This window comes from Herpailurus yagouaroundi, unplaced genomic scaffold (genome assembly GCF_014898765.1).
Source record: "Herpailurus yagouaroundi ecotype Mexico unplaced genomic scaffold, PumYag 180, whole genome shotgun sequence".
NCBI lineage: Eukaryota > Metazoa > Chordata > Mammalia > Carnivora > Felidae > Herpailurus > Herpailurus yagouaroundi.
In genome coordinates this window covers 2,801,142-2,823,842 of record NW_024412411.1, presented here as the reverse complement: position 1 = coordinate 2,823,842, position 22,701 = coordinate 2,801,142, and the positions used below count along the sequence as shown (strand labels likewise).

Below are 22,701 nucleotides of genomic sequence, written 5' to 3'. Positions count from 1 at the left end.
ACTTCGGATCCTCTGTGCCCCCCCCCCCCACTTCTGCCCCTCCCCTGCTCTCTCTCTCTCTCTCTCTCTCTCAAAAATAAACATTTAAATAATAATAATAATGATAATAATAATAATAATAAAGAAAAGAAACCAAACTTTAAGCATAAAAGGCTCCTGGATGTCCCAAAGATGTCCCTCAGGCACTTGATCTGAGCCCATTTACTCATATTTTACACATTAGTATTGCGTCTTTGGTGATCTTGTTGTAAACAGTTCACAGGTTAGCTGTCAGCCACCTTGGGGGTGAGAAGTTCCTCTTGCAAGCAGGTCCTGAGAGAGAAGCACCTGATGGGCCAGCAGAAGGGAGATAGAAAAACAAAGCAGTATTACATTGACAAAAGCACTTAAGAACAACACAGATTGGGACCATTTAGTTCAAGCTGTCCTACAAATAAATGCTCTCGGGTATACCACTGGGTTTCTGCTCTGGGAAAACTCCTTTTTGGACCTCAGTGTCCCTATCTGCAAAATGAATAGTTTCCATCAAGGATTCTAAGAGTTTATGATTCTGTAGAAGTTTCCTCATGTGAGACTTCCCCAACCCATGCAGGTCATATGACATTTCATCAAGGTCCAGACTCCAATCTTCCAGGGTTTTGGGTAATGAGGCTTTTTTGCCACAAACTCCAAGGCTAGAGACTATCTTTAGGGAGAGTCCACCACAAAGCTGGGCTCGGCCCCTAAGGAGAAACAGAACTCCCCAGGAGCTGGCACAGAGGCTGTGTGTGGCCCTTGGTTTGTTTGCTACCCACGGAAGGAGTGAAAAGGAAGCCTGGCTCTGAGTACAACGGAAGTGCCTGAGATCTGACAGTTGCTCTCAGCACTCTGCAGCCAGGAGGGAAGTAAAACTGAGCATCTGGTATCTTCTACCTTGAAAGCCCATGGGACAGCAACAGGTGAGGCCTGGTGCTGGCCCGCTCTCTGGTCCAGAGAGTAGGCTGGCCCAAGGACTTGGGGGAGGGCAGAGGAAAAAGCCCTGAAACTGGTTCATGTCCTTGGGCAAATCTCTGTGCCTCTTCGGGCCCAGTCTCCATACTTGCAAAAATGGAATTGGGATTAAATTTGCTTGTGCCATATAAGGATTTCTGGAATGGTGAGCATTGGGAATACAGAGACAATTTGGCTACAAGGAATCTAGCAGGTTTCCTTGACAGCAAGGGACTCATAGTCTGGCAGAAGATAGTTACAGAATCATGGGATACATCATGATTATCAACATACATATAAGTGCTGAAAACTCTCAACAGAGAGCACTTAACCCAGCCTGGAGGCTCAGGGAGAGCTCCAGAGAAGGTAAAGTGACTTGCCCAAGGTCACGTAGTAAAAAAAGCAGTCCAGCTGGGCCAGACTTGAAAGAAAGGGGAGTTGAGAAAGACATAACTAGATAGAAGTCTAGTCAGCCGGAACATAGTGCTGTCATCAATAACTGAACAAGTCTGTGAAGGAGCATTAAGTTTGACCTGATGGCAGGAGGAAGTGGGTTTTTGAGCTGGGGTTTAAAGAGCAAATTTGAGTTTATCAGGCAGAGAAAAGGGGAGAAGGCTGAAAGCAGAGGGAAGAACACATTCAGAAGTGTGAAGTTGCTAAAAGAACCTGATGAATTCTGGAAAAATGCATATACATGTTGTGTTTGGAACAAAGAGTGTCTGACATAGTAAAACTGATGAGGTCAGGGAAGCTAGCAGGAGTCATGAGGTGAAGGGCCTAGAATGTCATGTTAGAATGTGGGGCTTATTTTATAGGGCAGGGGGAGCCATAGAAGGGTCTTGAGCAGAGGTGTGCATGGTAAAAATAGCATATTAGAAGGCTTGCTCTTGCTGCTAGGAGGGCAGTGGACCCGGGTTGGGGGAGAGGCAGGAATGATGATAAGGAGGCATCTAGATCAGTGTCAGACCCAACCCCTGTTGAGAAATTGAAACTTTTCAGGAGACTACAGAGATGTTGAGGAAATGAGAACTGAAACCTAGGCCCTGCTATGGCTGTGGTCTGGGCAGGTGTGGTTAGCAAAGGAAGTGAAAGGATTAGGGTGACAGGCAGCTCAAGCCAGAGGAAGGTGGGATAGCTCCTGAGGGAATGTGGGAGCCCTGATCCGGGGTAAGGAAGGGGTTATGTCCCAAGGGACGCCAAGGGGGGCAGTCTGCTACTGAACGTGGTGTGCCCCACCAAGTCCCTGGCCCTCACTCCTGCCCTCATGAATCCCACTTCTTCCTGCCAAGCATTTGCTCAACTCTCTCCTGAGCTAAACTCTTCCTCCTTCCTCTCTCTGCCTTTCCAGCACCCTATGGTGCCTGACCAGGCTCTGCCCAGCCCTCCAGGGAGCCTGCCCTGAGCAGTGCAGGTTCCTTGGATTCCCATAGCGCTGCCACCCACCTTGCCTAAGTGGGGATGTGACCACGCTCCGTCTTGAGGCTCCGTCATGTTTCATTCTGTGGTCTTGGTTCGCCATGCCAGTCAATGTTACTTTGGTGCAGGTGTCCCTTTCTCATCAGGTTCTGCCCACAGGAGTTCTTTAGGAGTGACAGTAAGTCAGAATCAGACTCTGGGGGCCCCAAAGGAGCCACACTGCACATGCTTTCCCCTAGAGCAGGCACATGGGAGGGCTGTTCATGGGCTAGGCTGGTTGGTTCTTTGTTCTGAGGAATGTATTGAATTATGATTCAAATAGGCAGATCCGGGTGGAGGGTCCTAGGTTAGTCAGGAGGCTGGCAGGAAGCAATTCACCTCTAAGGTTGGAGTGAAGAGATTTACTGAAGGAACTGCTGTACTGAGGTGTGGGCAGGTGAAAGGAACAAACAGAAGGATGGCGAGGCACCTACCCAGAGATGAGGGCTGAAGGAGGGGTGGGAATCATGTTACTGAAGCCCAGTGAGAAGTAGGGCTGGCTGGCAGGAATAGGATCAAGAAGGAAGTGGAAAAAGCACCAAAGCAGGAAAAGAGCAGAGGGAGAAATAGCCCAAACTTCCTCTTCTCTCATCCTCTGGTGTCCTGTTTTCTTATTGTATTATCCAAACCCAAGTGGAACTCAATTGGCAAGGGGTCCTGGTGATGAAGCCCAAATGTCCCAGCCTCCTTGGACACAGTGCAAGGCCAAGGGTCTGGGAGGGGGAGGGCGGTGGCACAAATAGAGATTAACTGTCTCGATTAACACCAGTGAGGTGTGAAAAATTGTCACACAGATGCAATATCCAGATGATGCCTATGGCCTTAACCCAGTTATTTCTCTGTGATCACTGCTGGGTTGGAGAAGCTTTTTCTGGTTGCCCCAGAGAGAAAAGCCCAAGCTTCACCTTTACATTCATTTTGTTATCACTTAGAAAACACTGTTTAGTCTTGATTGTTACAGAACTAGAAAACGGTAGAGCCATGGGGGCCTCAAGGGTAACCATCCCAACTTACACAGTGACAGAGGCCCAGAGAGAATGAGAGCTGAGCCCAGGGTCACAGGACCAATGTGAGATGATGTTGGAGAGTATGCAGTAACTAGATGATACAATTAAGGCCACATAGCTAGAAGGTAGCAGGGCCAAAATTCAAATTGGTCAGCCTGACTTAAAACTTGACTGAGCTTTTGGGCACCTGGGTGGCTCAGTCAGTTGAGCGTCCGACTTCAGCTCAGGTCATGATCTCGTGGTTCATGGGTTCGATCCCTGCATCGGGCTCTGTGCTGATAGCTCAGAGCCTGGAGCCTGCTTTGGATTTTGTGTCTCCTTCTCTCTCTGTTCCTCCCTGCTCTCTCTCTCTCAAAAATAAATAAAGATTAAAAAAAAAGCAAAGGGGCGCCTGGGTGGCGCAGTCGGTTAAGCGTCCGACTTCAGCCGGGTCACGATCTCGCGGTCCGTGAGTAAGAGCCCCGCGTCAGGCTCTGGGCTGATGGCTCAGAGCCTGGAGCCTGTTTCCGATTCTGTCTCCCTCTCTCTCTGCCCCTCCCCCGTTCATGCTCTGTCTCTCTCTGTCCCAAAAATAAATAAACGTTGAAAAAAAAAAAAAAGTAAAAAAAAAAAAACCCCAAAAACTTGACTGAGCTCTTAACCAAGACCCCAAGCTGAGTGCCTAGTGGGAAGAAAGGTGATGGAGTTAGTGTGACCCAGCCCAAGATGCCTTGTCTTTCAGACCTGCCCATCCTCTCCTTTATGGTCAATACATTCACAAACCATCTGGGAGGAGTAACAGTGAGGTCACAGGCCCAGTGCAGTGTGTGAGGACAGAGGGCTGAATATGAACAGAAGACAGGCCTGTACAGGCCCTTGGGTACACCCTTCCTTAAGATGCTGTCCTGGGCCTTCTATTCTGTGACCTGGCTTCCCACACTTAATGTTCCATGGCTGATAAACCTTTGGGACTTCAGGCCTTCAAATCCATCCATCCAGCATGCCTTGTCCCAGGTGCTAGAGATATAGTGACAAACAAGATCTCCTCCAGAGATCTGTGGGGATGGAGGCATTGGCAGGATGGGTGAGATGGGCAATACACATGCCTATTACAGAGCGTGATAAACATCATAAAGGAAGACTGCTTTAAAAAATTTAGAGCAAATATCCAAGTGGGAGACCCAAGACTGCAGTCCACCTTTGTAGGCTCATTTCTTGGGATAGTCAGACTGTTCCCAAACATGGCTCAGCCCATCCAGCCTGTGCTGTTTGTTCTCCTGGGAGTGTCTACCTCCTATGCATTAAGACCCCTTCCAGGGCAGCCTTTTGGGGTCCCCTGTTGTAGATAGAGGCAGCCTTCCCCACATGGAACTACTATAGCACTTTGATTCTGTGCTTTGGAATTTCTTAAATTTTTTTAAATGTTTATTTATTTTTGAAGAAAAGAGAGAGCGTGCACGCAAGCAGGGGAGGGGCAGAGAGAGGGACACAGAATCTGAAGCAGGCTCCAGGATCTGAGCCGTCAGCACAGGGCCTGACATGGGGCTCAAACTCACAAACTGTGAGATCATGACCCGAGCTGAAGTTGGACCCTTAACAGGCTGGGCCACCCAGGTGCCCCTGTGCTTTGGAATTTCTTATTCAGGCTCAAACAATAGTGAGGGGGTTCTAAATCTTGATTCTGTTAGTTTAATTTTCCATTCTCTCCTTCCTGAATACTACAATAACCATTGGCCCAACTGTGGCAGCCCAGTTCCCAAGAGGAGGGGCTGGGTGTGTCCAGAAACTATGACAGAGTAGTTAACCCCTGGACACTGGAGTAGGACCACTTGGGTTCAAATCCTGCTTCTTACTAATTGTGTGATCATGGGCAAGTTGCTTAACCTCTCTGAGCCTCAGTTTCTCTATCCTTAAAGTTTAAATAATTGGGTGTTGTGAGAATCAGTGGGTTAACACAGTCAAAGCCCTCAGAACTGTGCCTGGTACTCCATAAGCATTCAAGAAATGTTAGCTATTGTTATTACAGCTATTATTAGGAGCCAGTGGGTGTGCTTGTAAACAACTCCTCATGCCCAAGCGAAGCTGATACAGATACACAGGCTCCACATACAGCCGCACTTAGAGATGAAGCAGGGTGGGGAACTGAAACCCCATTTTAGAGATGAACGGAGACTCAGAGAAGGCAGCGCATTCATTCATTTAACAAATACTTTTATTTATTTTTTATTTTTTGGGCAATTTCCACATGTCAGGCACTGCCTCTTCCCACATCAAACTTACTGAATCCTCAAAGGAGGGCCCTGTGTTTTAAACAAGCACCCCTTGGTGATTCCCAGCTTCAGGCGAGTCTGGGTAAATGCTTAGGTTCTAGGATACCAGTGCAAACATCTTGCCACATTCCAAGTTTGGATTTGGGTTTTACAGGGAATACCATCTTCTGGTGACAGATTTGCATAGCAGTTAACTGCACAGCCCCGGGACCTAATGAATTGGGTAGAAATCTCAGGTTGCCACTTACTGGCTGAATGACCTTAGGGTAAAATGGGGCTGATAATAGTACCTACTTCAAAGTTGTTGTGAGAATTAAATTATTTATGTGAATGCTGACACACAGTAACTATTATAAAGTGTAAGCTATTATTATTACTGTGTCCAGCGTAGACAAGCATCAGAGAGAAGGTGGGGGTGGTGGATTTGATGCTTCTTATCCCAGGATTGGCTCTGCCTATAGCGTTGGCGGTGTCTGTCTCTTCAGGGAGACTCACCACCTGCTCCCTTCCACGGGAAGAGCTTTCCTGAGCCAGGGAATTCCCTCCTGTAGTGCCTGACAGCAGCTCCCAGCATTCTGATGCCATGCGCTCTGCCCACAGCAGCACGGCAAGAATTAGATCACATCTCGGGGCCAAGGCCGGACTGGAAAGACAGGCAGCTTTAGGTGTTAGGAGTGTCTGTTTAAGAGCCCTGAAACTGAGAGGGGGAAGTGCAGGTCCTGAGGAAGCTCCTCTCCACCGCCTGGGCCAGCTTTGGCTGGGGGTGGTGTTCAGCTCGCCCAGGCCACAGGCCACGGGTGTGTGGATGTGCTGCAGACAGGGGAAGGGCGGGTGCCCAGGGAGGAGAGGCAGGATGCCAGGGCATCTGCCAGCCCTCCAGGACATTCATTTTGGCCCACCGCCCTCCAGCAGGGAGCAGACAAGTGTGTTTTGTTTTGGCATTAACTGGGCAGGCTATGGGAAAATAGGTGGCAGGGTTCCTAAGCTGAGTGGGGCCTCCTCCTTTCACAGGCCAGCACACAGTGGTTGTAGACCTGCCACCTCCCAATCCTGCTGTCCCTCTCCTACAACTCCATCTCCTTCCCCTGGTCACTGCCTGACCCCCACCCCAGTTCGGCCTGGGGGGTCCTCTCCAGGGAAGGGACTCACAAAGGAGTAGCATCTCAAGCTGCCAGGCTGGGCTTTGAAGAAACTCCCTGGTGAAGCCCCTGTGTTACAGATGAGGAAATGAAGGTGGAGGGAGGGCCAGGGACTTCCCAGGTCTTCATGGGTGAGTCAGGGGCAAAACTGGGACTGTAGTTGGGCTCAACCCCCTCCCATGGGAATTTCTCTTTTTGTGTTTTGCTTTTTAAATTTACAAACAAAACCAGAACAAAATGAAGGGAAACTGAAGGAAAACACATGCGCATTCAAAGGAAACTCACATTTGTGGGCCAGCACAGTTGCAGGCATTTTATATAAACATTTCCATTTTTAATTCTCACCACAACCCAGCCAAAAGTCATTATTCCCCTTGTAAGGACGAGGGCACTGGGTTGAAGAAAGATTTCAGAACTCGGTCAAGAACCCAAAGCTAGGCAGAAGAGGAACCAAATATCTAGCCCAGGTTTGCCTGACCCCCAATCCCTTTGATGTCAACCCTCCTCCCAAACCTGACTGTTTTACCCATGGGTCCAAGTTTCCCAGAGTTGTAATCACAGTGCAGCTCCCAGTGGGAAGGCCCTCGTTGGTGTCCTGCATAAGTGGTCATTCAACCTTCCCTGATGTATCCCAAGGCAGGCAGTCGCTAGCTTACATAGCTCCTCAGTTCTTTACAGATCACATACCTGTTATTTCACTTAACCTGTACCACCTCCTTAGGAGGAAGGACAGAATTTGTGATGTGCAAAAGGTCACATTCGCAAAGTGCCTGGCAAAGACAGGGCTAGAACCTTGGTTGCCTGCCTCCTGATATCAAAACCATGTGACTGTCTGCTCCTGCTATAGCCCTGGGACTGGCTGTCCTCTCACCCCCCCTCCCATCCCCACCAAGTTGTAACACTCCCTGGCACAGGCTGACCAGATAATTCACTGTCCCAGTGCCTGCCTCTCAGGAACCCATCTCTGGCCTTAGATCCTTGTCATCACCTGGTGGAATCTGGGCCCTGTGTGTTTGGGGCACACTGCTGAGATCTTTGGTCTGTGTGTTGAGATTGGGAGCTCCTGGAGTGCAGGGCCTGGGTCTCATCCCAGAGACCTGCTTATGACTGAACCCAGAATAAGGGACTGGTTGAGGTTGAGTGATGTTGGATGGAATTCAAGGTCTAGTTCTGCCACAAACTCACCTTGTGTCCTAGGAAGAGCCCCTGTCCTCTTCTGCTGGCCACTGATCTTGAGACGTCATTCCAGCAGGCTGTGATTCTGTCTTGAGAGCTAATGGAGGGGACGGGCATACTCCCATACCAGGTTTGCCAGAGGGCTGTGTTGAGGAAATTAGTTTAGGCAGGAGCAAAGGTTGATATGTGTGTGTGTGGGTGGGGTGGGGAGTGGAAGTACAGGGGAAAGAAAGGTGATTAGGGTAGAAGGGAGGTAACGGGGATAGGGTCCACAGACTGCATTATTTGTAACAGCATCGTCAGCTAGCCTCAGTGGGGCTCAAACAGGGAATAGCTAGCATTTGGATGAGCTAATAGGTATTCCCCAGCAGCCTGAACCAATGTGAGTGGCAGATAATGAGACAGCAGGAAATGGAGTGAGGGCTGTGAACCCTAGCTGTGAGGAGGGTGGGAAGTGCATTGGTACAGTCTGGGCATATGGGATGGTGGCCACCATCTCTAGAGCCTTGGGTGGAGTGCCAATCTGTCCTGGATGGCCACTTTGAACTGTGGTGGGGTGCCGTTCACATTCTAATCATGCTCAAGGGCTGCTGCACACTTTGTATCCCTGCAGTTTCCCCTGGGAGTTCTGTGGAATATTGGGATAGCTTATCTTTCAATGCTCACTCATATGCCTGCTCTAGTCAGCTTTTAATCCTGGATCTCACTTAAATTTAGAATCACATTCCTTCTGGGAGATTGTACAGCAGCATGCTGGAGGAAGAGCATAGCTTCAGAATCACAGGAAGCCAGGGGCCAGGCCTGGCTCTCCTGTCCTAGCTGTGTGACCTTGGGCTGGTCATTTCACTTCTGATCTTTAGTCTGTGAAATCTGTGAAACGGGGTCATATGTATCATGAGAAGTTGTGAAGGTTACAAACAATGTAAATAATATGCCTACTTCAATCCCTGAAACATAGAAGAGGCAAAATAAATGGTAGCTGTTATTAATTCCTTCCCAGGGTAAGAATCCCACCTGTGGCCTCCTTGATGGAAGGGAGTTAGCACCTACTTGCACTGCTCCAGGAATGGGGGAGCTCACCCCTTCTAAGGGCAGGTTGGCCTGGAAAACCTTCTTCCTTAGATACAGCTGAGACCAGTCCCAGTTCGGTCTCTGGGGCTATAACGCATGCTGCTCTGTGGTCACAGGACAGCTCTGTGGCATTTCCCCCAAACAGTCGAGGGATCTTACATCTGGTAACACAGTGCTTGCTTGCACTACAGGAGCAAGGCTCTGGAAGTTCCCAGCCTGGTTCAAAGGGGTACCTTTTAAGTCAGGCTTGTATAAGTCACAGAAATCCCTTTCCCATCCCTGTGAAGTTTGGAATATATGGTTGTATCCTCCTGAGTCTGCATTTTTCCTGGGTGAACTCTCAATTCCCTGAACAAGAGGCAAATGAGAGAACTGGATTCTGGTCCCAAATCCATCACTTCAAGGCAAATCACTTACCTTCATTGAGTTTCCAGTTACTCATTTGTAAAATGAATAAAATAACACTCTTTCACAGGATTATAGTGAAGATTAGCCCAGAAAAGTAATATGAAAGTTGGGGTTTTGGGAAAGGCATTTAGTAAATGTTAAACACATTTCTTTTTTTAAACCACATTTTTGAAAAAGCACCCAGCAGGTAAGTCCATCTGGTGTTGCCTGTTATTTATTACACCTCCAAAGAAAATCATCTCAGAAAGTCAATGCCGTTCCTGGTTTTAGAATAATGGCAAATCAGGTGGAGGATGCCCTCCTAAACCCATAAAATAAAGCCCCAGGGTTGTACTTCATCTGTGAAGAGCCTACTAAGTTCCAGGCTCATTCACTTACCTTATTCTGTGGTTGGGGACCAAGGCCCAGAGAAGGCCCAGCATATCAGTAGTAGAGGTTAGATCCCGAATCTCATAACATCTAGCAATTTTATACCCCTAGTCCTCACTTCTATAAAAGAGAGGTGAAGGGAGGATAATCTCTGGGCCAGACTAGTTGCACCCAGGACTAAGATCCAGCAAATCTTTGTTAAGCACCTTTGTGTGCATAACACTGTGTCTAGGAAAGCACTGTTACCCACCCCCCACCCCACCCCCACTATCTTAGTAACATTCATGGAATGGCTGGTCTGGAAATCAGCCTTGGTGAAGGCTGAAGCTGATTCTGTCTTGCTCTTAAGAATCTGTATTCCCAGTGTCTGGCACAAGGCTTGGCACAAAGCAGGACGCAGCAAATGTTTTTTGAATGAATGATAAATCAGTAAGCAATTATTGATCACCGACTCTGTGCCAGAGCCTGTGGTAGACGGAATTCTATTAATACAAGCCTGTGGGGCTGGTATTATATCCCCATTTTACAAGCCGGAAAGTAAAGGCTGAAAGCAGTGAAACTGACTAGCTCAAAGCCTCACAATTAATTGGTGCTGGAGCTGAGATTGGAGCCCAGCCTGGCTACCTCTTGCCTGGGCTCTAGTTGCTGCCCCACAGCTGTCGGGGAGTTGGGTCTCCACCCACTTATTCCATTGCCCCAGGCGTTCCCTGATGGTAATTGAGGACTCTGGTGAAGGGCTGACTTTTGAATGGCCTCAAGGAAATCAGAAAAAGCAAGCCTGATTTCCTGGTTCATACACAATCTAGCTCATGCATAGCCTTCTTGTACAAGAATCCAGGTAATTCAGTGTAATTCAGTGTGAACAACCTGGGTTCAAGTTCCATCTTGAACCAATTTCTCGCCAATTGTGGCCTCGGGCAATATACTTGGGTCTCTCCAGGCCTCACTTTCCTCTTTTTGCCTGACTACTCTTCTGAGAACAGGCGTCCGGTACTCCAACTTCTGATAAAACTGTGGGGCAATCTAGTTCACCCTTCGCACATCCATGTGGCTCCGGAAGAGGTGTTTTCATTCTTCTAAGCAGCTCAAGAAAGGCTGAAAACCCTACCCCCAGATGGTCTGGATGTGTGGGGAGGGGGCTGCGTGGATGAACAGCCTCACTGGCAGATGAGGAAGGTGGAGCTACATACCCAGCTACATAGAGGCAGGCAGAGTGGACCGAGATCCAGAGGTCCTGACTCCCAGACACGAGTTCCCTCCGTTGCCCCTGCTGCCTCCTTTACTTTTTCTCACAGTTATCATTGGCAAAAGTTTATGACCCATAGAGTGTAGTCGTGCTGTGTGACCTACATAAAGTCTCCCCTCTTCTAAGGGTATTAGCCTCCCTATCTGTGAATTGGGGATACTGGTCTTAACAACCTCGAGGTTCCCTTCCAGCAGAGAGTCCGTGCTCTTTGACTTGAATGCCCCGTACCAGAGAGCACTTTCTCCTTTGCAAGGCAACTAGACACCCCCCTGTCCCGCCCCCGCAACAGTCAGACACCTGCGGCCCGCTGAGAAAGGACTTGTCGATGCTCGCCCCCTTCATGCTTGCCTATTTGGCTAACCCATTCGCTCACCAGAGAGGGGTGTTTGAGGATCGAAAAGAAGTAAAAACAGAACTCTCCTGCACCTACAAGCAGGATACCCTCCGCCCCAAGGTAAAAACTTCAGAGTGTCGTCCCCTTAAACACACACACACACACACACACACACACACACGGACACAGACACGCTGCGGCCCAAAAACCTGTAGGAGGTGGGGGCGGCTTGTGCGCGTGCGTCGGCGCGGAGCTCTCTCCCGCCCACGTGCGCGGCTCCGACTGCAGGCGCGTGCCCGGACGGCTGGCGGGAAAGCGCGCGGGAAGCCCCCGTCTGGCTCCCAGTGTGGGGGAGGGAGGACAAGAGGCGTTTGGAACGTGCCACTCTCGGAGAGAGGGGGGGGATTTTCGTGCTCCGCTAGCGTTTCTATCCTTCTATTCCCCGACCGATCCGTTAGTTCCCCCCCGCCGAGATCCAGAGCCCCACGCCGCCGCCACGCTCCTTCCCTGCAGTGTGGCCCGGCCCCTCGAACCCAGCTCTGGACTGAGTTGTCCCCTCCGCCGCCGGAGCGGGGCGCTGCGCCACTTGGTGGGGCCGGAAATTCCCGCGGCCTGAGTGGAGGAGCCGAAGCCGAGAGCGCGGCGCCGCCTTCCACCTCCCCGGGACGGGCGGGGGCGCTGGGCCCTGCGAGGGCTGGGCTGCCTGAGTGGGGGCGGGGGGCCGCGTCTGCTAGGAGCTGCGGCGCCGGCGGGCGGGGAGCCGGACGACGCTGCTGTTCGAGAGCCGCTCGGCGAGCTAGGAGACCCTGCGCCCCAGCTCTAGGGCCCCCGCCCCCTTGCGGTCTCCGCCTCCTTCCCTCACACACCCCCCGGGCCGTCCGAGCCCCAGGCCTTCCCGGCGCTCCTCCTCCTTCTCTTCACACTCGCCCTCCGACCCGGGTCCTCCAGCCGCCCGCCGGCCTTGCTCCCTGCCGGGGGAGTTCTCGTTCTCAGGCTCTCCTTACACACACAGACTCGCTTGCGGGGCCTCCCCTCCTCACGGCCCTCCACCTCCTCGTCCTAGCTGACGCCGCCGTCGGGGGAGGATTGATGTCCCTTCAGCATCATGCAGCCGCCGCCGAGGAAGGTGAGAGTGCAGCCGGGGGGCTTTGGGGTTTGGGAGGGATGTGTACAAGGGACGCGGCTGGGGCGACCCGCTGCGTCCCCTCCCCCTTTTCGCTAGGGGCCGTGACCGCTGTCGCCTCGGGCTTGTCACCGAGTTGCCGGCGGCTCCAGGAGGGGGCCACGCGAATGAGGTGTCTTTCCGACGGAGGGGCGACCCGGGCTCGTCCCTTCCACCGCACTGGAGACCCCTAGACATTTCACAGAGTTTCGGGTGTGCATTTGTGTGCGCGCGCGCATGGCAGTGCTGCTCGCTGCAAAGTGCATTCTCGGGGCTGCACCGAGGGGAGGCGGGGAGCCCCTGCAGCTTTGCAGAGCCTGTGCTTGTGTGATTGTTTAGTCTGTGCCTGATTTGAGCCCTCCAGCTGCTTGTCGCCACCCTCGTCCGTTTGCAAATTTTCAGGGAATTTGTTTCTAGTCTTAGCCGTAAGGTTCGGCCTGCTTTTGCCACGGGGCGGCCGAGAAGTTGGACTAGTTACCGCCCCCCACCCCAGGGGAAAACAAGAAATTATGCCTTTCTCCCCCCACCCCCAATCCTGCCCCGCCCCTCCAGCTAGGGGGCCTTGAGGCCGTGGTGCTGCTCCCGGAGAGCGTGAAATGGGCAGTGCGTGGCGTGTGCACGGAGATCTGGGCTTGGGGTGGGAGTGACGGGTGCTCCCGGCGTGTCAGCCGCTTCCCCCCAGCGCCCTTCGAGAACTGTTTCACTGTCCTCTTCCCCAGCGTTCCTAGGGGCTGAGGCTGTGTCCTTGTCTTTTTAATCCTGCAGATGGTTACTTAGTGTCTACTCTGGGCATTGGGTGGAGAAGGCTGTTCTGTCCTCCCCTCGTGGACAAACCTAACTCGCTCGTGTCTGCTTCTTTCTCTTTCTTAATCCGGGTTTCTCCAGTTAAGTGAGTCTTTTTTTCTTTCACACATGTACCCCCCACCCCTCCGGGTTAGCAAGGCTCTGGTTTGGGGGGGGGGGATTCCAGGCCCACTGTAACCTGGAACCCTGGCGAGAGGCACTGGCCAGCTTGCATTTGCTGTTCTGTTTGAAGTGGAGCCGCCACGGGGACCGGCTTGCTGGGGTGGCTTAAAAGCACTGCATATGCTGGAAGGTCACTTTTGCTTTCTCCTTTGTGAGAAAGAGATTGTGATTTGATGGGCTGTCAGCGAGTGGAGGGCATCATCCTGAGACACAGTGTGCTTTCTCGCAGCCATTATGGAATAATTTATGTAGTCAATTTATGCATATGATTTCATGATTGTGTAAATTTCGGTCCTTAGATATTAGGCATTCCTATACTCCCTTCTGCCATCTATACTCAGCTCACCTCCCCTGGTGGTAGAAATCTTTAAGTCTTTTTTGGAAGAAATAGAAGACAGGGCCTTTTAAAACTCTTCAGAAGATCTACTACATGTGTACTGAGCTTGTGCATGAAATGGAATGACTGGAAGCTTATTTTGCACTTATTCATTGTATAATTTTTATACTCTTTTACTTTTATTCAACCTCTTTCAGGTTATTTGCCTAGTTTTCTCATTAAGTATCGTCAGTAGAACAAAATAAGGTGGCTAATAATGGATTTATGGCCTTTACAGAAGTGAGCAAGAGTTCTATATTCTGACAAGTATTAAGTATTTTGCTTAATTAATTATTTTGTTGTTAAGGTTGCAGTAAGGCCTTCATAAATGTATGATATATTTTAGGTGAAAGTTACACAAGAACTGAAAAACACTCAAGTTGAGCAGATGACAAAACTTCAAGCCAAACATCAAGCAGAATGTGATTTGCTTGAAGATATGAGGTAAGATTATAGTAAATAGTTTGAGAACTTTTATATCTTTGTTTCAAAGAACCATTGAGTTACCAAGCCCCAGGAACTGATGATGGAATTTCCTTTTGGATTTCCTGCTTTAAGGCTGTTAGAGCTTTGACTCAGCTAGAAATTATAACTGGAACTAACGCAATGCAAACTTTTTTTCCTTAGTGGGGGAACCTATGACTTACACATACTATCATGAAAAAACAAGGGTCTTAAAAGTTTATTAGTCAAATTATAATCATTGAAGTAGAAATTCTTAAATAGTCTTTCTACTGAATTGTAACATTTACTGACTTTAATGATTTCACATAGATTTTTTAGCTGACACCTCTGGTTAATGGTTAATATCTGAGGGTGAGCCAGTCAACCTCAGATGATTGCACACTAACACTGTTTGTTAGAACATGACAAATATAATTTTGTCTTTGAACATTAAATTTAGTGGGAAATGTGTTTATCATATTTTGTCCTTACCTATATTCATAATTAAGATAACTTCAAGTAGATAAACCATCTTGCCAGCATTGTGAAAATCAGTATCTTTATTGAGGGAAGCATGATTCATTTTACTGAAAGAAACACCACTCTTTTAATAATCCTGTAATACACATTGACAGCTCAACAAACATATTTTTGAAAATGATGGGGGGGGGGGCACCTGGGTGGCTCAGTCGATTAAGCATGTGACTTCAGCTCAGGTCATGGTCTTGCAGTTTGTGAGTTTGAGCCCCACGTCGGGCTCTGTGCTGACAGCTCAGAGCCTGGAGCCTGCTTCAGATTCTGTGTCTCCCTCTCTCTGCTCCTCCCCCGCTCATGCTCTGTCACTTTCTCAAATAAACATTAAAAAAAAATTAAAAGAAAACGATGGGAGATAATTTGTGTGTTGAAACAGAGTGGCTGCAATTCTTATTTCCCTTTAGTAACACATTTATCAAATTGGAGTTGGGTCCGTAAGCTTTATCAGTTACCTATTTTTCCTGTGGTGCATAATTACGTGTTAGTTTCATGAAAAATATGAACTGTGTGTTGTAATAAAATTATATGTGTTTGGATACCTGAATTGTTTGGAGCCCAAAGTTTTAAAGAGCTTCTTTTTTCCTCCCCCATATTTAATTTAGGTGCTATTTGTGAGTATTTCTGCTGTATTTTCAGGGTTTCTTACTAAGGTATATAAAGTTAGTTGTATCCAAACTTGGATAAGATCAGTGTTTTCTGACTGAAAAGTATTCTGCATTTATTTCTTTTTGTTTTCCATGTGGCCACAGGGAAATTTTTAGACTTAAATAATTCCTGTGTAAGATACATGAAACTCTTCAAATGGTTAAAAACTCAAAATTTTTAGCCTCTATTAAGTGAAATAAGCTATCTTAGTAGAAATTTCTAAATGAAGAAAGTAATAAATTTTCAGAAGCAATTCAGAAATCTGGCCAAATCAGTGTGTAAGTAAAGATCTTCTGTTGGGTCTGGATGGTCAGTGGTCCTTAAGTCCTGCTAATTATATCTTCTAGAGATTTCTTGTTTACATTCTTTTCTGTTTTTCCCCTATTGCCTATACCTTGGTATAGGAGCTTATGGTCAAGTATAGGGATACACAGTCACTGCTAAATTGATATAGTTTGGTGTGCTATTATTTAGTTGTTTCTATTATTGCTGACCTATCACATTTCACTTACGTTATTTCAATAATATCCTAATTCTTGCAGTAGTGTTCTCATATTTTCTAGCCCCACCCCCCCACCTCTCCTTTTATGTCTGTCTTCCACATTGTCACCAGCTGGCTTTCTAAAAATGTTGTTTGGGATGCCTGGGTGGCTCAGTCAGTTGAGCGTCTGACTCTTGATTTTGGCTCAGGTCATGATCCCAGAGTCGTGGGATCCAGCCCTGTGTCAGGCTCTGCGCTGAGCATGGAGTCTATTAAGATTCTTTCTCACTCTGCCCTGCTCTCCTGTGCGCATGCTCTCTCTCTCTCTCTCTCTCTCTCTCTAAAATAAAAAAATAATAAGATAAAAACAGTTTATTTTATATTGGGTTCTCTGTGGCCTTTTGGATAAAGATCATACACCTCGTTGTAGCATATATGGCCTTCTGCAACCTAGCCACAAGCTTCCTTTCCTGGCGTAATACTACCATTTCATGCTTATTCATCCTTCCTTCTTAATCTCCTTGCCCTGGCAACTCAGGACTTCTGGTTATCTAATTGTGCTCTTTACATTCATGCCTTTATATATGCCAGTCTCCTTGCCTGTTGATACCCTTCCTCCTACTTTTTCACCTGGCAAATTCTGCTTACCACTAAATTTGCAAGTTTGTTCTTTGTGATCTCAAAGAATTTTGATTTTGCACATGCTTCTGGCTTCCCCGCTCATGTGAACTCCTTGAAGTGAGAGGCTAAGTCATTTTTGTATCTTTGTACCCTTTTAGGCTGGCAGAATTGTTAAATGAATGTAACTGGTTATATTTAAATGCACCTTACTTGTTTTTAGGTGAAATGTTTTATTGTTCTTTTGGTAGGGGGCTAGAGTGGTGTCTGTTGAGCTTGTGTTACACTTTGATTCATGTGGGCTTATTTATTTATTTATTTAAAAATTTATTTATTTTGAGAGAGAGCGAGCAAGTGAGTGAGCAGGGAAGGGGCAGAGAGAGAGGATCCCAAGTAGGCTCTGCACTAAACAGTGCAGGGGCTCGAACTCACTAACCATGAGATCATGACCTGAGCTGAAACCTAGAGTCAGACGCTCAATCGACTGAACCACCCAGGTGCCCCTCATGTGGGCAGTTTAAAACCTACCGTGCTATTTGATGTTGAGTATATCTATATTTACATATACATGTAAATACAGAGATGGTTGGTGTTCCCAAGGATTAATAGAGTCCTTATTCCAATGAGTCAGTGTTTTCTTCTTTTATGTTAAATTATTGGAATGAATCCCTTCACTCCTATATAGTTGTGAGCAGAATGCTATATTACCTCCTAAAACGTGAATTTAGGTTTCTAACTTCCTTTTTTTCTCAATGATAATATTGAATTGGAAGTTGAAAATTGTGTATTGTTGGTATTTATAATAACTTTAGTTGCTTGAGGAAGGGGGTAGTCTGCCTTTCTGGTCTGTCCTATCAAGTCAAATGACATTTTAAAAATTCATTAGAAACCTCTGAACTTGGGTTCAGTTGTATAATACAGTATGTATTATATTGTAAAAGATCTTGCCTGCCATTTTTCTTTTTCTTTTTTTTAAGTTATCTCTATTTCCAATCTGGGACTTGAACTCACAACCTGGGTATTAAGAGTTGCATGCTCTACCGACTAAGCTAACCAGGCACCCCTGCTTTTCTCTTTCCCAAAACCCCACAAATAATAGTCCTTCTCACCAGTGCCCCCTCTCCCCCATCAGTGTTATGTTCAATTTAGGTTAGTGTGAATCACTAAAAAGCAAATAGCTTTTCTCTTCTTTTCTTTTCTTTTCTTTTCTTTTCTTTTCTTTTCTTTTCTCTTTTTTCTTTTCTTTCTAGATTTTATTTAAGTAATTTCCATACCCAATGTGGGGTTTGAACTCACAAGCCCAAGGTCCAGAGTCACACGCTCCTCTGACTGAGCCAGCCAGGTACCCCAACTTTTCTTAATATAAAAAAATTGATAGTAGAGAAACATTTTTATGACTTTAAAAAAAAAAAGTGAAGAAGAAAAAGACCACAATAATTATTAAGCTGTAAGTAGGAGATGTAATAGGAGATATCATGTGTTAAGCTCTAAATAGGAGAATTTCATGCTGGGTTTTGGCTAGTTTCCACTCCCTTCCCCCACTTTTCATCTTCTGGAATTTTGAAGGGAGGAAACCAATTATGATACAGTATTTTTCCTTTGCTCTCCTCTCCTTCTTCAGTTCATTTGTTCCAGGGATGTATTTGGAAGCTGGTGTGTTCGGAGTAAAATTTGAGAAAGAAAGATAAACTCATTTGTTGTTAATCAGGGACATTGTTTTGGGGAGGCTTTATACTGAAGTGTTTCCTGTTGGCTTTTTCTGTCAGCTGTACATAAGCACACTTTACTTTCTTTTTAGTTTATTATTTTTTTTTCTCTTTGCTTTCTAAGGTGACTTATAAATTTCTAAGTACTACAGCCTGTATATTGTTTATTAATATTATATATTTAGTATTGTTTATTCTTATGATTTGCTAAGTAGAGTCAATAAAGAAAGTTCTTTGCAGGGATTCTGAATATAAAGAACTAACTTCTTAGCAGACATTTTTTAGGAGGTCATTATATAATATGGCAAAATCACAGAATTTTAGAGTCTGATTGATACTGTCCCATTTGTTGATGAAAATGGAAACTGAGGTGCAGTGAGATGAAGTAAATCATATTGAGGAAAAATGCTATTTCTCTATTTTCTAGACTAGTACATGATTTGTATTTCCCAAGGTTTTAATCAAGGAAATCATTATAGGTCCCATTTCTTAAAAACATTTTGCCTATCAAAAAGTACATTTTAACTAATAATTTGTTTTCTTATTTTTTACTTTTCATACGTCAAGCTGTAAATCAGCTTTGAATCACTATTTTAAAACTACTTACATGAATCCAGACAAAGGCAAAGATACTTGAAACTTTACCTCAGAGAAGGTTGAGTATATGGTTTCTCACAGATGTTCTGAAAAATGGAAACTGGCTCAAGAAGCACCTGTCTTTCTTTGTAGACACCTGGAGGTCTGGCGACCTTAAGTGAGGAATTACTGTGCTATAGGTTCTCTTTTTTAACCTGTAGGTTCATGGAACTCACTGGGGATTGGATTCTTGTCTGTTTATGGATGCTCTTTTTTTTTGTTGTCTCAGAGACTGTTCAGTCTAAAAGGGAACCTTGGAAGTAATCTGGTATAGACTTTTTAAAAAAGATTTTTATCGGGGCGCCTGGGTGGCGCAGTCGGTTAAGCGTCCGACTTCAGCCAGGTCACGATCTCGCGGTCCGTGAGTTCGAGCCCCACGTCGGGCTCTGGGCTGATGGCTCAGAGCCTGGAGCCTGTTTCTGATTCTGTGTCTCCCTCTCTCTCTGCCCCTCGCCCGTTCATGCTCTGTCTCTCTCTGTCCCAAAAATAAATAAACGTTGAAAAAAAAATTAAAAAAAAAAATAAAAAAATAAAAAAGATTTTTATTTATCTACCTGTCTATCATTTATTTATTTTGAGAGTGAGAATCTGTATGCACATGTGTGTGCACATGTAGGGGAAGGAGCAGATAGAGAGGGAGAGAGAGAATCTCAAGCAGGCTCTGTGCTGTCAGCATGGAGCCTGACATGGGGCTTGATCTGATGAACTGTGATATCATGAACTGAAATCAAGAGTTGGATGCTTAACTGACTGAGCTACCCAGGCACCACTAAGATTTTTATTTTAAGTAGTTTCTATATCCAGCATGGGGCTCAAACTTACAACCCCGAGATCAATAGTTGTACACTCTGTCAATTGAGACAGCCAGGACTCTTTTGAGAACAGTTTTCTTGAGACATAATTCACATACCATACAATTAACCTATTTAAAGTTTTTTAGTATATTCATGGGGTGTATAACTATCAACACTTTAACTTTAGAACATTTTTGCTCCTCCAGAAAGAAGTGCTGTATTTATTAGCAGTCACTTTTCCATAATTTTCTCCAGCCTTAAGCAGTTACCTTCCCTGTCTATAGAAATGGAATCTGTAAAAATGGAATCAGACACTGTGTGGTCTTCTGTGACTAACTTTTGCTTAGCCTAATGTTTCCAGGGTTCATCCATGTTATAGCATCAGTACTTCATTCCTTTTTATTGCTAAATAATACTCTGTTGTATGGATATACCATCACATTTTATTAATCCACTTATCATTTGATGGATTTTTTGGCTATTATGAATAATGTTCCTTTTGAACACTCATGTACAAATTTTGTGTGGATTTCATGTTTTCATTTTTATACCTAGTAGTAGAATTGCTAGGGTCATGTGGTAACTCTGTTTAACTTTCTTTTTTTTTTTTCCTGTTTAACTTTTTGAGGAACATTCAAATTGATTTCCAAAGTGGCTGCACCATTTTTTATTCCCACAGCAATAATGTCACGAAGGTTCCAGTTTTTCCATATCCTTGCTCATGCTTGGTATTGTCTGTCTTTTGATTATAGCCATCCTAGCGGGCATGAAGTGGTGTCATTGTGGCTTTTATTTGCATTTCTCTAATAGCCTGTGATATTGAGCATTTTTTCATATGCTTATTGGCCATTTGTATATCTTCTTTGGAGAAATGTCTATTCAGATCCTTTGCCCATTTTTAAACTGGGCATATATATGTGTGTGTGTGTGTGTGTGTGTGTGTGTGTGTGTGTGTGTGTGTGTGTGTGTCTGTGTGTGTGTGTGTGTGTGTGTGTATGTGTATATACACACACACACATATATATATATATATAAAAGCTATTTGACTTGCAAGTATATACTATATTTGCACTATTTTTCCCACTCTGGAAGAATCACCTGAAGTGATTCATACGTGCACTAAATTTTGAGAATTACTTAAGTGGTGGAAAGAATAAGGACTTTGAAGGTAGACCAGAGATTGAAACCCAGCTCTGCTACTTACTATTTGGGTGATCTTGGAGAAGTTACTAAGGTTCTCTGAGCCTCAGATTTCATAAATGTAAAACAAAGGTAATGCCGACCTTTCTGCTTTTCTGCAAAAGTTAAATGAGATATGTGAAATGCTGAGCATGGTAGATCTTTAGCACTGGTAGCTACCATTGTTAGTGGAAATTAGAACCTGGGAAGGATGTTGTCTTATTCAAGGTGACAATGGAGGTTATTGTGTTTCATTAATTCTAAGAAGCACGGTTTTATTTTATTTTTTTTCATTCTTCTGAAATCCAGATACATCTTACAATTGCTTTTGGCTTTGATGTAGTTGTCATTGTCTCTTCATGCATGGAACTTGCAGAATACGTATTGGCAGGCTTGGAAGAAAATCCCAGAGATAATGGTGGGAATACAAATGTTGGATCACCCGGGATTTTGATGGTACAGAGGATGATATTGTGTGGAAAACTATAGGTTATCAGTGACTGATTGAAAAAAGTGATTCAGAAGATCTTGACTCCGAGTGTGACCAGTTCATGCACCAATTTATTTTATCTTTTTAAAATTACTCACAAATTATCCTAAAAATCTGACTAAATAAGCTTAAAAGCACTCTTTTAATAAGTATAAATAAAAATTGTAAGTGTTAGGGTATTGAATCAATTTAGTTGGCAGCATTTTTTCTTAGTGAAACATAAGGTGTCTTGGAATGTGTATTTTTTAATATGATGAAAACTGTAAGTAGCAGATCAGACACTGGACCCAGATCTTTTTTTCATTCATTCAAAATCATATTGCTTTTCAATTCAGAGAATTGAATTCAATTGAATTTGAATTCAATTCAAATGAGAACTTAAAAATGATGTAAATCGTGAGAGGGAGCATTTTTAAAAATAGGACTGCAAGGGTGGCTCAGTCAGTTAAGCATCTGACTTCGGCTTACGTCAGGCTCTGTGATGTTCATGAGTTCGAATCCCACGTCAGGCTCTGTGCGGACAGCTCAGAGCCTGGAGCCTGTTTCGGAATCTGTGCCTCCTTCTCTGCCTCTCCCCCGCTTGTGCACTCTCTCTCAAACATAAATAAACATTAAAAAAAAGTAGGGCTGCAGGGAAAAAGATCAAGTGGGACCATACTTAACATTTCTTTGAGAGGCACCTGAGTCGCTCTGTTGGTTAAGCGTCTGACTTCGGCTCGGGTCATGATTTCAGTTTGTGAGTTTTAGCCCTCCCCGCCCCCCCCCCCCCCCACCATCGGGCTCTCTGCTGTCAATACAGAGCCTGCTTTGAATCCTCTGTCCACCCCCTCTCTCTGCCCCTCCCCCCTCTCAAAAATAAATATTAAAAAAATATTTGGGGCGCCTGTGGTGGGTTCAGTTGGTTGGGCATCTGACTTTGGCTCAGGTCATGATCTCACAGCTCATGGGTTCAGGTGCCGCATCAGGCTCTGTGTTGACAGCTCAGAGTCTGGAGCTTGCTTTGGATTCTGTGTCTCCATTCTGTCTGCCTCTCACCCCGCTCATGCTCTGTCTCTCTCTCTCAAAAATAAATAAACATTAAAAAAATATATTAAAACATTTTTTTGAATGAAAAGAAGAAAAAAGAGTACCTCATTTTATTTATTTATTTATTTATTTATTTATTTATTATCTTTTTAATGTTTATTTTTGAGACAGAGAGAGAGACAGAGCGCGGAGCAAGGGAGGGGCAGAGAGAGAGAGAGGGA

General features: G+C 45.6%; 1 protein-coding gene across 4 annotated transcripts in view; it reads left to right on the top strand.

Annotated features, from left to right (window-relative positions):
* The first annotated feature begins 908 nt into the window (after positions 1-908).
* The window catches only part of FCHSD2 (FCH and double SH3 domains 2), a 310,380-nt gene continuing 288,587 nt past the window's right edge, over positions 909-22,701 (top strand). For 2 of the 4 annotated variants that reach the window (XM_040489261.1, XM_040489257.1), the window contains exons 1-2: positions 12,410-12,549; positions 14,274-14,371. In XM_040489261.1, coding sequence (XP_040345195.1) covers positions 12,529-12,549; positions 14,274-14,371 — 119 coding nt within the window. In that variant the 5' untranslated portion in view covers positions 12,410-12,528. Of the gene's footprint in view, positions 939-12,409; positions 12,550-13,374; positions 13,475-14,273; positions 14,372-22,701 lie in introns of those variants that run through there. The other 2 variants (XM_040489259.1, XM_040489260.1) reach the window with 2 other exon arrangements.